This window comes from Leuciscus leuciscus, assembly GCF_965113295.1.
Source record: "Leuciscus leuciscus genome assembly, chromosome: 10".
Taxonomy (NCBI): Eukaryota; Metazoa; Chordata; class Actinopteri; order Cypriniformes; family Leuciscidae; genus Leuciscus; species Leuciscus leuciscus.
This window is the reverse complement of record NC_138734.1, coordinates 11,133,918-11,149,958: the sequence shown is the minus strand read 5'-3', so window position 1 is coordinate 11,149,958 and position 16,041 is coordinate 11,133,918. Positions and strand designations below refer to the sequence as shown.

At 37.4% G+C, this 16,041-nt stretch overlaps 1 protein-coding gene across 3 annotated transcripts; it reads left to right on the top strand.

The window, feature by feature from the left end:
• Window positions 1-523: 523 nt before the first annotated feature.
• vwa7 (von Willebrand factor A domain containing 7) lies at window positions 524-14,923 on the top strand. 3 transcript variants are annotated; one of them, XM_082182887.1, is made up of 18 exons: window positions 768-1,551; window positions 2,144-2,176; window positions 2,263-2,544; window positions 3,182-3,418; window positions 4,006-4,102; window positions 4,186-4,314; window positions 4,732-4,927; window positions 8,223-8,398; window positions 8,592-8,704; window positions 8,825-8,941; window positions 9,294-9,497; window positions 9,625-9,751; window positions 10,972-11,124; window positions 11,303-11,395; window positions 11,499-11,776; window positions 11,850-11,986; window positions 12,167-12,326; window positions 14,035-14,923. In XM_082182887.1, exons 3-18 carry the CDS (start codon window positions 2,311-2,313, stop codon window positions 14,635-14,637), a joined length of 3,054 nt encoding a protein of 1,017 aa, XP_082039013.1. In that variant the 5' UTR covers window positions 768-1,551; window positions 2,144-2,176; window positions 2,263-2,310; the 3' UTR covers window positions 14,638-14,923. The 3 variants fall into 3 exon arrangements, with proteins under 3 accessions (XP_082039014.1, XP_082039013.1, XP_082039012.1); XM_082182888.1 differs by lacking the exons at window positions 768-1,551; window positions 2,144-2,176 and adding an exon at window positions 524-715; XM_082182886.1 differs by lacking the exon at window positions 2,144-2,176.
• Window positions 14,924-16,041: the final 1,118 nt, after the last annotated feature.

Below are 16,041 nucleotides of genomic sequence, written 5' to 3'. Positions count from 1 at the left end.
TCTCTCTCTCTCTCTCTCTCTCTCTCCGGTACTGTATTTACACTGTAGAAAATGATTACTGTGATTATTTATCACAACTTAAAATTCAACATTAGAATAAGAAATAATGTGTTGTTTTAACTTAAAAAAGTATGTGTTCGTGCTTGGCTTAAAATATTATGTTTAGTTAACTTTAGTTTAATTACTGTAAGTTGGATATTTAAGTTATCTCAACAAATTTTGCAGCAACATTTTTTTTTTTTTACAGTTATTATAGTCCATATTTCACTAAATGTCCTAAATATATCACTAAATGTCCTTCTCATACTACTTGGAAAAATGTGCTTTGATGTGTTTGTTTGCTAACTTGTGGAAGTCTATGGTTATAATGCCACTTAGAGGTCAAAAGCAGCAAATGTTCCCTCATTGTGGAGGATGAGTAACATATGTATGTTCGCTTGGACAGTTCTTGTTAATGATCAGATTCCAAAAGGTTTACTGATTCAAGGTGGCATTCCAGGTCTTTTTGTACCAGTCGACTCTTTTGAGTTAGATCTAGAATAAATCGATCTAACCTAAATCTAGGTTGTCTACCAAATAATAATAATAATTAAAAAGTTATGAGTATTTTGTAGCTTGACAAATACATTTCAAAGTAATGTAACACTGAGGATTGATGCCATTGAACCATTGGGAGTGCTGTAGATGATTATCTGGCTGGATGTGAAAGAAAGAGGTAGGGGGACAAAGTTCCTCATGCTTGCTAAACGGTCCACTTGATTGTTTGATTGTCCATGTTTAAGTTGCGAGCCCTACTCTTATTTTCAACTTGGAGTAGCTTCACCAGTGCTGTTGCAGTGCATGCAATATTGTATGTACTGAATTGCATTTAGTAAGCAATAATCTATATAAACATTCAGCCTAGGCACTCCAAAGGCAAAATTCACAAACTACAAAAGATCCACAATACAAAGCAATTTTATCCTTCTAGCCCTCCTAAAGCTTGAGTCTGAAGTCTAATGCCAGGAGAGGGGTTGGTTAGCAACACGTCTTAAGTCTTTCACCATGAAGTGACAATAGAAGCACTGGGGGAAGTGGGCATGGTGTGTGTTTTCATGTCAAGCTAAAGACAGGACTGAAGAGCAGGGAAGGGGGACACAGTGGCCCTTAATATATGCAGCACTATTGTGTGGAGTCAATGCAGCATGCTAAAATTGGGCAAGTGAGGGAGAAAAAAAAACTGTAGAGAGAGGAGAAAGAAGACAAGGAGGGAAGCACATGCATTGAGGATATGAGTCTCGTGGACATCCATCTTAACCAGGTTGCAGGCATGTTTCTGTCTCTTTCTTAGCTTAGGAGCACCTCCAGAAATACAAGAGTCTTAAAACTTGTTATTCAGCTTCTGTTATTCAAAAGACTGCACATAATGTAGACAGTCTGTGGGTAAAACCACAACATGTGCACAAGGCATTTCTGATTGCTGATTGGAGTTTGAATATGTCAAATGGTAAAATGCACGAACAAGCTGAAAAAAGCCAGACTGAGACCACAAAAGGAAAGAAGCCAGTAGAGGTAAGAAAAAAAAGACCTGTGTTTTATATCTCGTTTGTGATTACATAATATGCGTATTGGTATCAGCACTCTGTACAAATCTTAGAAATGTATGGTTGCATTATGACAAAAATAAATTAACAATTTAATCAGCAGTTGAAAGAGCAGGTGGATGAAGCCACACCCAAATCTGTCAAGGAAAAAAATAATTATTTAATTGTATGGTTTTACAGTTAATGTTCTGCATGGTATTAATACTGTAATAATAATAATAATAAACTTGATTTTACATTCAAAGTTGCATCTCAAAGCGCTTTACAAGAACATCCAAATAAAATACATTCAAATAGTTTTTTTTTTTTTTTTTTTTTTTACCTAGATCAAAACATTTTAAAAAACAGACTAATCATGTTTAGGCAAGCCTGAAAAAAATAAGACCAAACATTTGGTTTCAATCTATTAATCAAAATAAGTTTACATTTAAATCCTTAAGAGTAAAATAAACTAAAATTGAAAAATGTATATGATATATTATTCTTAATATTATGTGTCACAACTGCTTTATTTATTTAAATAGGCAAAAATATATGTTTTATATGTTTTATGTTTGCAGTTATGGATAGCTGGATGGAGTTGTGTGTGTATGGTAAAACAGCTCACCACATCCTGTAGAATAGATATCAACTGCTTGTTTGAGCCTTATGGTAAGCTCTTTCTCATCATCCTTTGCAGGTTTGATGTATCTTTCTAAAACAGTTCAGGTGTTTTGACCGGTGTGGAATGATATGTGAAGGGATGGACTCCTCGGCTTTGACCCACCTATGTGCCCTGGTCCTGTTCATCTATATGCCAATTTGTCAAGCCTTTCTGCCCAACTTCTGGTCACGCGTACTTACGTTGTCCTGGGATTCATACACCCATCAGTACATGACAGAACAAGCTATACTCAACATCACAATGGAAACTCTGAGCAGAATGGTGGAACATCAACAAGATTTAAATAATGAGGAGCTGGTAGGTTTTATGCGCATATGCGATTCATTTTGCACTAGGTGACTAAATAATGCATGTTGTTGGCCAATGTCTGATAAATTGTTACATTTCACACGCCAATGACTGAGTTATAGGATGAGAATAAGTTTAGAACAGATATTTTCACTGCATGTTGTGAATGTAAATTAAATTCTTTCAAATTATTATTATTATTTTTGGAATTATAAATTATTTCACACATTTAAGCAAATAATTTTGAGCGAATGCAATGAGATTAAAATCCATGAGCCCAGAAGTCTGTAAGTCATTATTAGTAGATTAATTGTTATTATAAAAAAATAAAAAAATATTTACAAAAACATTGAAAACAATTAACGTCTCAAGCACCCACAAGGTTGCCACATTTTGGTTCTAATCACTAAAGTTATATCATAAAAAATGCTTGATTGCCTGATGTTTCTTAAAAGTTTAGTTGTTATGCTTTCAAATTATATCACGTGAGAATTTATCTTCGTAAATGTGTCATTTTGTAAAGAGGAGCAGATTGGCCATATTACATGTTTATGCGTGTGCGACGAAAGTCTTACTAGCCAATGATGATTTTATTGCCTTTGTTTGCGTGGAGTATTGCATAGTCTCACTGATCTTTTTGTTCCAGTATACTGGGCTTGGTCGGGGGTTTTGGCATGCTGTGGGTGAGGTTGCAAGCGCTAACGCTGCCATGGATTTCCTAAGCGCCACACGGTCTGATCCAGTGTACCACTTTGACTCTGAGAGTGTAGAAGGAGCCACGCAGATGCTGCGAGAGTTCTGGCGTCAGACAGTGCTGCTGACCCGGACTAAAGAGTACCAGGGGGCTAGACGTAGTCTGGGCCAGCTTTTTCACTCATTACAGGTTGGCAAACACATTCATGTAATAGCAACACTGTTTTTGCACCACCAATGTCACCAGTTGGAATTGTAAAAATATGCACTGTTTTCAAACAGGTTTAGGATATTCCCACCCCAATCTCATGCCATTGGTGGAGCCAATGTTGTATCAGGAGTTTGTTTTAGAGCCAAAGTCACAGTATTCACACCTTTCAGGGGAAATCTACCTATAATGGTTTCCTAACAGTTATATATTTTGCTTGGATAGCAGAAAGTATTTTAACATAAAAGATTATGTCGGAACTACAGTATATCCTTGAGGGCAATGATCCAACAAATATGCAATTGTGCTTCAGGCGAGTCAACCCAAGTTCAAGTCCCTGCTCATGGTCCAATCCCTATCCCATTCCCCTCTCCTATCACTTACTGTCTTTGTGTCAACTGTCCTATCATAATAAAGATCAAAATTGTAACTTAAAAAAAAAAAATCATCTTTAAAACACATAAACAGATTAATATCCTCAAAATGTAAAACAAGATTCTTGTTTAATCAGAATATTGTTAGCAATACAAAATATATTAAGCAAACTCTGTGCCTATGTTTGTGTGTAGGACTTCTACAGTCATAGTAACTGGGTGGAGATGGGTCAGCAAGAAGTGTATCTCCACCTTCTTCACCCAGAAGAACCTTCAGTTCCTTTAGCCTCAGGTGAGTCCTTCGTAAAATCATGAAACAGTCACTCTTCACCTTAAATCTTTTATTGTAAATAAATAAATCTCTATTGTTTTCAGTGGACACCCCTACCTGTGCAGAATGCTACAGATTTAGCTGTTACAGCAATCTCCTGGAGGAAATGATTCATCAGACAGAACCGCTACTGACTACTGGCTATTTCAGCACCTACCCTGTCAAACCGCCAGGTATAGGCATCATCGTGTAACTTGATTGACTAAAACATGTCCTGGTCGCATTTCACCTCAAAATTAAAATGAAACCTATTTTTAGGATAATAAGATTTTGCATTGTGACATTATTTCCTTTTCAAAACATTGTTACTGTAATGTTACTTTTAAGATTTTATTTATGTATTTATTTATGTATTTATTTATTTATTTATTTTATTTTATTTTATTTTATTTTATTTTATTTGTAATGCCAACAACAAATAAGATTACTGGAATGAATTAATATGCACAATTGGATCCCCTTAATTGTATGTCAGTTTAGAGAACAATGTTTGCTGAATTAATAAAGGTAAACTGAGTTACAATTCATTCTGATGATTTAGTAAATAACTTACATAAGAAAAGCAACATGCATTGTCTTGCTATTTAAAGGCAAGTGCAGTCACGGTGGAATTCTGGACAGTAGTCGTCACCAAGGAGCTGAGGGCGGAATCAACAAAGACAGCACATCTCCGCTGTTCTCCCCTCATCACTTCCTCCATAAAGAAGCTGCCCATTTGGCTACCACAGCAACCCTTCGAGTGCTCCAAGACCTCCACAAAGAGGTGGGGCCCAAAAGCTTCCTCAGGTCAGAGATCACTTTAATTTAACTTGAATACTGCTAAAAGGGATCTATATATGAGGCAAAGAGAGGAATTTCTGTTTTACTTTAGACACCTCATGTGTGACACAATTCAATTCACATTTGTTTGTATAGCGCTTTCCACAATACATATAGATTCAAAACAGCTTTACAGAAAATGCATGTGTGCAAAAAATGCACAATTTAGAGTGATCTTTTATCATAGGTGACTGTGTCCAAGTTACGTATTTCAGAAATGTGACTCTTGATCACAAAACCAGTCATAAGTCGCACGGGTAAATTTGTGGCAATAGCCAACAATATATTGTATGGGTAAAAATCATGAGAATATTAAGTAAAGATCATGTTCCATGAAGATATTTTGTACATTTCCTACCGTAAATATATAAAACATTTATCTTTGTGAGTGAATGCAGCACAATTGCGAACATAAATGGACAATTTTAAAGGCGATTTTCTCAATGTTTCTGTTATCTCAAAATGTTATCTCAGGCAAATATTGTCCTATCCTAACAAACCATACATCAATGGAAAGCTTATTTATTCAGCTGTCATATGATGTATAAATCTCAATTTCCAAAAATGTAACCATGTGACCAGGTCCAGGTCCAGGGTCACAAATGTACATATATACAAATCACACATTTATCTAACAATGTATTCATTTAAACAATGTATTCATTTAGGCAGAAACAATGAGCTAATTGAAGTAATAAATCCATGTTGTGAACAAATGATTTGGATATATAGAAAGATTTAGCAGTGTTGCATGTTGATTCAGAGTTTGCTTCATCTGAAGTCCTTGCAGGAGGGTGCATTGTTTTTTATTCACTCAATTTCTTAAAGTCGACATGAAATCAAAATTGAACCTATTTACTTTGTTAGCGCATATTACTAGTCTTGTGGAGGACAATTAATTTGTGCAAGTTAATACACAGAAATTTTTTTTTGCCGTGGTAATCTTTAATCAAAATCTGAAAAGTTACTTCCGGTCAGGAATGGCGTTCCTTTTCTGATGACGTCAGTTTGACGGCTTGGGTTGAAAATGCTTAACCACTCCCCTCAAACCGTTGGTCTGCTATGAGCAAAGATGGAGAGGAGGAGCGCTAAAGTAAAACCCTGCCCTCTGTACAACAATATTCAGTTTCACTTGGAAATACGTCACAACACTGGAGAAAAGTTGTTTGCAACTTCCGGTTCACGGGGACTTTAAGAATGTGTTAAATATATTAATAATATTGATTTGAATTAAGTAATATTTGTGGTTCTTGAAACAGATCAGTTTAATTCTCCATTGTCAAATATTTTTTATAGAAATTTCACAAATATATTAAGTGTATTATCAAATACTAAATTCTTTTTGTGAAAAAAAAAAACTTAAATATAACTACATTTTTTATTTTTACTGACAAAATTAACTGTTGGATTTTTAGTCAATTATTTTGGTATGTTCAACTCAAACCATCAAGTACATGATATTCAGAGATTTTATTAACTTAACCCATTTGTGCCCACATTTTTCTGAATGGTTTCATGCATATAGTCGTATTAATAGTGTCCTATGTGAACATGTTCTGCAATTATTTTCCCCAGGTTTTTTTTTTTATTTTCTTTATTTTTTTATTTTCTTGAAAATCATATTTGAATGTGCGGCAACTATAGTTGCTGGTGGGCAAATATGTTGTATGCATCCCCTCAATGTCATATATGAATAGGAGGAGAACATTTGGCATCTATCTCAAAATAACTGCTTTCAACAGATCAATCTTTATTCATAAACAAATGTATTATGTATAAAAGTCGAAGAACATTTGATGTGAACCCAAAAAAGCTGCATCTAGCTTAATCTCTTGAATATGAAAACACAACAAATAACAAATCCATTTGTCTTAACCCTTGTGCGCTGTTCGGGGTCTTTTTGACCAACATTTCTAACTTTCATTCATGGGGAAAACATGGATAATCTGACATGGTTCAGTGTAAGGTTGCCCATCTTTTGGAAAATGCAGTTTTTGCTGCAAACTTTGACAAAAAGTAACTTTTATTGTTATAATTGTGATTTCATAATATGTAGATATGAATCTAACTGGAAAAACTTGTGAAAAGATGTATTTTAGTTTTAAACTTTTGGTACTTTTAGAGCTCTGCAGCCATCTACTGGTTAAAGCGATTTTTCTTTTTTTTTTCTTTTTTTTTTTTACTTTTAAAACTGCATTTTCCAAAATATGGGCAAAGCCATCTTACAGAAATCTTACATTAAACCATGTCAAATTATCCATGTTATCCCCATGAATGAAATTTAGAAATGTGGGTCTTTTATAAGGTGAATTTAAATTTATTTATTTTTTTTTATAAAAACCTATTTAAAAAATATTTATTTATATGCATTTTGTGGAGTAAAATCATTAAATTACATTTTGTTGCCAGGGGTCTCTGAATCCCCAAACAGCCCGCCTGTAAACCGCAAACAAACAGTGCACAAGGGTAGTGGTGGAACATAGTGCAGAACAAAGTGCAGCCATAAAAGGGCATTGTGTATCAAAAAGTTAAGTGAAAATAAATATAGTTGCCGCTTGGACTTTTGACTAAGTCATACAAACTATAGACAGATCTCTTGTAAGATTTGTTTTGTTTGGATGATTCTAGAGACCTTATATATATACTTATTAGTAACATGAAAATTACCTTTCTTTGGGAGGGTTTGCCTTCGCCATTGCTTCCTGGAAGTAGGGGTAGGAAGTTGACAGCATCATGTAACAGGAAGGAAGTGAATACCTTTTTTTTTTAAATCCTTTACTTGGTTGTTTGCTTGCATGTCATTGAGACATAAAACATGGATAACATCTAGAAAAATACTTACAAAAGGAAAATGACAACTATACACTGCGGCAACTATAGTTGCCGGTGGCTTAATCAAGTTAATTATTACTGTGATATTTACTAAGCCACTGAATTATTTTTTTAGAGTGTAGTAATGCATTGCAGTAATTTAGTCTAGAGGTCATGCATGCATAAACTAACTTTTCTGCAGAAACAGAAATCAGAAACAGATAGCATGTTCCTTAGCATAGCTATGTTTCTGAGGTGGAAGAAGGCTGTTTTTGTAGCAAGAAATATGATTCAATATGATTGAAATATGATGACACCTCTTTTTAATATTGAGTACATGAGAAAAGATTGGTCTGCCTGTGAAGTTTTACTTTCCTGTTTCTAGTTTTGTGAAACAGAGTTGTCCAAAGATGCAAGACACATAAGTGATGAATTCTGTGGAAACCTGTAGGCTTTTCAGTGTCCAGCAGCCCCCAGCATTGGTCTTCGTCATTGACACCACCGGCAGCATGTTTGAGGAGATCACAGCTGCACGTCGCCGAACCTTCTCCATCATACAGGCTCGTGAAAAGAGCCAACGCACTACTCTGCCTGGCACCTTCATTCTGGTGCCTTTTCACGACCCTGGTTAGAGTGATATCTTCTGCCTATTACAAGCACATTACAACACTGAACAAAACCCTAATCTGAGTTAGTAAACATTATTGTGTCACTTCAACAATTTGTGCCACTGGCATATGTAAAAATTTGAAGAAAATGGTATGTATTTATATTTAATTCTATGTTGAGCACACTGATGATGAAGTCTGTTATATATCAGATTTCGGGCCAGTGAGGGAGACAGATGACCCTCATCAGTTCATGCAATACATGGAGGATCTGATGGCTCTTGGAGGTGGGGATGAACCAGAGATGTGTCTCTCTGCTCTTCAGGTAACCATATTGACTCTTCATGACATTCTTAGAAAACACTGAACACAACTAAACACAATTATTTACAAGTGTGTCTCCATCTGTGTGTGTCTTTTGTGTGTGAATTTGTCTGTGGATCAGTTGGCTCTGACCCACAGCCCTCCGCTGTCAGAGATATTTGTATTCACTGACGCCTCTCCTAAAGACCGTCATCTACAGAGAGCAGTCCAGGCTCTCATACTGGAGAAGCAAACAAAGGTAACTCAAAAACACACAGGCTGCATTAAAAGCAATAAACAGTAATGCTATTATTCATTCAGTAATGTATGAAAAGTATTAATAGTTCAGTCTAATTACAAATTTACTATCCATTCCTACTTTGTGTGTTCTGTCTATTTATTAAAGTGTTCTGTTGTTTTCTTATAGCAGCATGCTAACGCCAAACTGTATTGTGTCTCATGAGAGGAAAGCTATACATGTGATGCATATTCCAGATCAGTCATTTATGAAGTTCCATTTCAGCTAGGAAGCTGCCTTAGAAAGAAGTTGTCTATGTAGGAAACTATGTTCAGGACAGTGTTTTCCTCCATTTAATCAATACATGTGCTAGGTAAACTTCTTGCTCACTGAGGATCCAAGCTTCAAAGGAAGAGAAAGAGGGAAAAGAAAGAGAAAAAGAGAAACTTTATCTCCTGGTAGATTCTCTCTGTATTCCTCTCTTTCATCTATATCTGGAGGAATAACCATCTTCACGACAAACAAAGACATCCACCAAGTGTCAGCCATTGTAGAAGACACCACTACCTCCAGCAAGGTACAGTCAACTGGAAACACAAGAGGACCAAAAGACCATAATCTCTGCCTGTTTCAAGAATTATATACAGTCCTTTCAGGATTCTGGATACAGAATTCTTCATAACCATGTTTCTTTCTCTGAATAGGTCACTCTGCTTCACGCAGAGAGTGAATCGGATTCATCAAACTCCTTCAGAGTGGACAAAGCTGTGACGAAAGTGATGCTGCACATCACTGGCCAGCTCACACATTGTGAGCTTGTCAGTCCCTTAGGTACTCATACTAATACAGAAAACTAAAACAGTCAACCAAGCACAGACAAATATGCTCCCCTGAACATTAACTTATCTTGGGTCATCATTGACATGCAGATAAGCCAATAACTTGCAGGTGTTTGATGACCAGATTAACGTCCTATACCAAGTCGCAAAGACCACACTGCTACACTCTGTTCTTAAAGGTTATCCCAAGGTGAACTAAAAAATAACAGCAAAAAGTCAATTAACTGACTAAAGTGAAACTGGAGAACTGGAGAACTCTCACTTGCAGAGTTGCGTGTGCTCAATGCTCAGTCTCAGGACTCCATGTGTAACTCCTCCAGTTCTACTCGTACCGCTCTGATTTGAACTGCCGTCTCCTGCATGGGAGGTAGGCATGCTAACAAGGACCCTCAAAGAGTACAGCCTCTAGTGTCAGTCACTAGTGCACCTCTTGAGGCCAGAGCAGTGAGGTTTACTAACGCAGCTCTTACTGCTGCCCTCCATTAAAATCACCCCCTGAACCTCATTCTCATCCGGGTCACGGCACCAAAGTAACCCCTCCAGTTCTACTTTCACTGCTCTGAGCAAGATTCAAACAGGCGTCTGCGGCATGGCAGATGGGCGTGCTAACAAGGACACTAAAGCCTCTAGCGTCAGTCGCTAATGTCCCACTTGAGTCCAGGGGAGTGTGTTTAATTTGTACAGCTCTTACTAGTTGGCCCCCGTTATACACGCGGCCTGAGACTACCAAAGGAAGTGAACACCAGGGACTCAGCACATACAGAGATCCCAGGAAACTTGCCAGATACAGTGCAATCTGACTTCTAGGGCCCACTGCTGAATGATAGTCTGTGTTAGTCAAAACATGCATGTCAGGAGGTAGGGGGAACTCCAAAGACAAGTTTCCAAGTTTACAATTAACCATAAAAAAAGAGACCAATCTTTATGTTCACTGTACCTTCATTAAAACACCTAAAGACAGAAGTATCCCTTGATGTATCCCTGCTGATGCACTTCGTCTTATAAAGAAAAACACTTCATTATCTCTCTGCGTCACTCTGTATCACCTACAGTACATCTTTGTACTATCTTGTACCTCTCTAAAGAATTATGGAACTTCATATTCAGCCACTTCACATGTTACAGTCTCCCGAGGATCAATCACTTGCATTGTTGTATTCCTCATTTGTAAGTTGCTCTGAATGATTTGTCTTATCTATCTTTCTCTCTCAGGTGTTCAACAATCTCTTCCTGGTACTGATGGTCCTCTAGCAATGCTGGACTCATCTAAGGGTCTATACAGAATGAGCCTGCTGCCTCCACTAGAGATAGGTATATGGCAGCTTTCAATCAAAGCCATTGGACCAACTACATTCAGTATCCTAGGTAAAGATGCCAGTCTTAACTTTATATAATTAAGTTAGTAATAAGATTAAGTAACAAAAAAAGTAATGTGTTTAAGCCTTAACACACATTTTTATTCAATTCTATTTGTTGGATATGACAAAATGTGTTTCAGATTTCTTAGAGTTTTTCCAAATTGGCATTAACCGATGTTCTCTAGGTGACAGCAGCTTGGACTTCCTGTACTATTTTGCAAAAGAATCTAATGAGGCACATCCAGGACTAAGGAAACTTGAGGGCAGCCCTATAGCAGGTCTTTCTTATTGTTCCCTGAGCCATTTGTTTAATGTTGAATTTTCATTGTTGTTGATATATATACACTTGATTATGTTCTTACCATCTCTTCCCATTCTTAGGAATCCCAGTGTTTTTAGTGGTTGCAGTGACAGGCCTCTCACCCAATGAGGAGGCCTCATTCAGTCACGTGACTCTGTTGGGACCCAAAGGGGAGAGCCTGCAGAAGGTATTGCTGAACTCCTCATCTTCTTATTGGTCTGGAGAGGAGTTAGTGGGTTACATGGACTCAGTTCCCAGGATGCCATTCACCATGCGTCTCTCAGGAAAGGATGGAAGGGGGAACCTGCTCGAAAGAGTTTCCACTGAGATGATTCAACCAACACACGTACAGCTACAGGTATTAGTGAATTTGAGAATAATGTGCTGGCAAAATGTAAAACAGCAAACTGAAAATCGCCCCTTGTCCCCAGGTGCTCTTTGCTCCACAACTTCTCCCAGGTCACAACTCCACTGTGTTGTTTGAAATATTTAATCATGGACCCAAACGTCACTTCACTCTTTCAGCAGAAGATGACCATGGGTATCTCTCCCACCGAGACCAACAAAGGTGAGAACGGAAGAAAGACAGAGCCAGTTAAATGACACAAATACTACAGGTTTTTACTAAAATAATGTCTACCTAAATACTGAATGTTTATCAATGTTTATTAGTTTGGTTAAAGATGAATGTACTTTTAATTCCAGCCAGAGATGTTAAATAAGTCCCTTACAATTGTTCTTTTTTTAGGATGTTTATCGGTATGGGGAGCTCTGTGAAGAGGGAGGTTGAGCTAATGACCCCTCAAATTGCTCAGACAGGGAGGGCAATCACCCTGACTTTGGCTGTTCATGCAGAAGACTCACCAGACTCAAACTATGCTGTGGTACACCTGATAGTGATACCGGAGGTAAGAACCATCACAATATTTTATAATGAAGAAGGTCCCAGGTTCAAGTCCTGACTGAGCCAGGAGTCATTTCTTTAGAGTTTTATTTTCTCCCAGTTTCTGTGTGGGTTACTCCCAAAATCCAAATACATGGATGAGAATTGGAGACACTAAATAGTCCATAGGTGTGAGCAGGGCTGGACTGGGACAAAAAATCGGCCCGGGCATTTTGGCCCAGACTGGCCCACTATATGATCATAAACACCACCCATCTTTGCACGCCCTTAATTATATGCATACCAACTCCTATTCCTTAAAACCATGTAATGAGTGAGTATAGGAACGAGTGAAAATGTGACATTTATTAATTAATACAGTTGAACTATACTCCACAGTGATGAATCCTAAAACAAGCTATAAGCTGCAATGGCATAGCAATACCAGTGTTTATCACAGGATTTTTGGTAAAACTGTGGTGAGTGGACCTTGGTTCTTCTAGGGGGGTCCGGGGGCATGCCCCCCCGTGAGAAAATGTTGTGCATTTTAATGTTAAATTCATCAATCTGGTGCACTTTGAGAGTTCAAAATTAAAAGCTCCAACCCATATTCAGTGTGCAAATTAAACGAAAAATTCAAACCTCTTTTAGTTACAGTGTCTACATTACACCTACTACATAATAATAGTTATAATATTAATCCAATGACAGAAATAGCCATATTTTGTAAAACAAATGCACTAAAAAATAAAGGAAACTTTCATAATTAGTTTTGTACCAATTTCTATACTTGAAAGAGATGAGCACATGATCTTTTATTTTGACGCAAACTGCATCAAGCTTTTATTTTGGCGGAAAACACGGTTTACAAACGCCTCTCATTAAATTTCTAGTGAATTGCGGTAATCGTCTTTATATACTGTCTATGTAATCGTCAACTATGCAGATGTAGAAATAATCTGTAACTGGGTTATGGGTTCCTACTCGATCATTACATAGCTTAAGTGTTTTGAAAGTAGTTCTGCTTACCGCAGGCTCTACAGTTTCTCATCTCTCTCCTGATCCTCCTCACTATCATCATCATCACTGGAGCGGGTGAAGGGCAGAAAACATATATTTTGACACATTTTACAGTGTCTGCTTTAAGGGCCTGTTTCTGTTTTTTCACGCTATTTCTCTGCACAATCCTTGCGTTTCTTCTCCATCTCGAAGACTATTTTGACAGATACACACTGACACTGCTGCACGCTTGCTCACTCGTTTAAAGTTGTGATTTGGCCAGCCCAGTGTCAATCAAGAAAATGAACCAATGGGCCGCTGATCTACGTGTTTCATGGGCTGGTCTGTCAGAAAAAAAAAACTGACACTGACTTTTTTTGACCACTGCATTACACCGGCACAAACCCAGCGCCGCCAATTTAGCAAAACAAAACAAAACGAATGGGCCGCCGATGTACAAATTTTATGGGCCGTTTAAAAAAAAAAAATAATAATAATAAAAATTATGTATGAGTATGAGATTCCATCCGATCAACAAAAATAACCAGTTGTGAAAAATGGTTCAGAAAAGTCAAGTTAGTTCTGATAACAGCTTTAGCAGCATTTGCTTGCAGATGTAAATTGAGATGATATTTTGACATCTAATACAATGACATTCAGTGTCTCATATGTGAACTAGCCGGTTATATTAAACATTGTGAATGTTTTTAAACATGGTCTTGTGACAATTCCAGGAGCCTGACAAAACACCTCCGGCATGTTCTTCTCTGCAAGTGGAGTCCTCCTGCCCCTCTCTGTGCTCTCAGGGCAGCTGGAAAGTCTCATTGGTAGCAAAAGACAGAGGTCACTCTGGACTGGCATCCATACAGCTGGCACAAGGAGAAGGCACCCTCATTCTGTCTGAAGTGACTACAGAGAGACATGTACAACATTTCCCACAACTTCATGAAGAGACCATGGGAGGAGTCCATCTCCCTTTGCTACAGCCACAAAAGGACACCTCAGAAATCAGTAATCACTACCTTGGAACAGGAGCTGAACATGGACATCAAAGGCTAGAGGGAGTCCAGTTAGTTAATGGGGATCATCCAGTGAACATTAGTGAATGGACTAAGGGGAAGCCTGTAATGATGCATTATTCCTCAGGCTGCTGTGCCCGTCAGGCAGAGCTAGTATTGTGGGATAGAGCGGGTAATATGAGACGCTGTCATCTCATAGCCAGTCAGCAGAGGGCATTACGAGAAAACAACAGGGCTCACAGTGGGGAATTTACTTCACAGCTAGTTCTCATGTTGTGGGGTCACTCAGCATTGATTATTATCTATGATCCAAGATAAAATTTGCTTGATTTACTGTTTATTATGCAATGGACATGCTAGATTTAAATACTAGTACACAAGCCACAGAAAATAAGAATTATCACTCAGGGATGGTATATTCTGGAAATTGTTAGGTCTTCACATGACATTTGTATTACTACTGTATGTCATTTTAGTACAAACAAAAACGTACAAGTAGGTCTAACTGAATGATTTCAAGTTTTAACAATTTATAACATGCCAAATGGAGCGGTGTGTGCAATCTACCTTTTATTTTAGCTGCAATAAAACTTCTCTTTTTTTACATATGGCATATGTCTGTTCTTACCCCCTTAGACATGATGAAACATATTGTGAAATGTCCCAGAGAGAGAAAAGAAAGACAATGCCTAAATATTATGGCTAGGAAATCCCATTGTGTTACAGAAATTAGTTAATGAGGATAACCTCAACTTTCGATTCCAAAACGAGGTAACTTTCAGGGTATGTAAGAAGTGATAGCTACTTATTCTCTGAATACAACCTGCTCCTGAGCTTATATTTACTGGTTTATATCAGAGCTATAGCCTTCTAAAAAATTATCCAGAATAAACCAATTTGAATTCTATATTGGTCCAGGTTGGTTTATGCTGGTTAGAGCTGGAATAGTGCTGGCCTAGCTGGTCGAAGACATGCTGCTCTCAAGCACAACTGAGCAGGTGTATAACTTTTCCACCAGCACTCCAGCTTCCCATGCATACAGTAACATTATGCTGGTGACCAGCAATGCTGGATTTTTCAGCAGGGTATTTGAAGTTTCCAATAAAAAAGCCAAATCTGAATAGCCCTGGTTAATATGAAGTAAACCGTGCTTTCTGGAAAATCATCAGGTGTACAGTGATCAAAGTAACAGATGAGCCATGAAGATGTGTTAGTTCAACTGCACATTCCGTGATCGATCAGGATGAATTGACATCCCACTCATTGTCATATTAGAGGAGGAGATTTCAGTGGGAAAAAGTGAAATAAACAAGTAAATAAAAGAAAAAAATTATACATAAAAAAAAATCAGGAATACATTTAAAGAGACATTTTGTGGAAGACCATTGAACAGATGAATATGGTTCATGGCAACACATGAAAATCCGAAAATGATGTCATCTGGGCATGTACTGTAAGTGCAATATTTAATGCTGCTGTTTTGACTAATTGGAAACACTGATATTTTTTAATTAATGACGTTTCAGAAGTTGTTATTATGACGATTGCCAGTCTTATATGGTCAAACGTTAAATTTTGTTTTATTACTGATATTCTGGCCAAAGAGAGAGAGATTATCCTTCTGCTCATAAAACATTCACTACTAGGATTAGGAGATATTAATTTTAGATGGAAAGGATCTCAAGCTGACTAGCTGAAGACGTTACTGTAGTTATACCCATT

Coding starts and splice junctions, on each gene's coding strand:
- vwa7 (XM_082182888.1), top strand. CDS start 2,311: ATGATATGTGAAGGGATGGACTCCTCGGCTTTGACCCACCTATGTGCC. Junction 4,103..4,185: donor TTCAGTTCCTTTAGCCTCAG/GTGAGTCCTTCG, acceptor TATTGTTTTCAG/TGGACACCCCTACCTGTGCA. Junction 8,942..9,293: donor TACTGGAGAAGCAAACAAAG/GTAACTCAAAAA, acceptor TACATGTGCTAG/GTAAACTTCTTGCTCACTGA.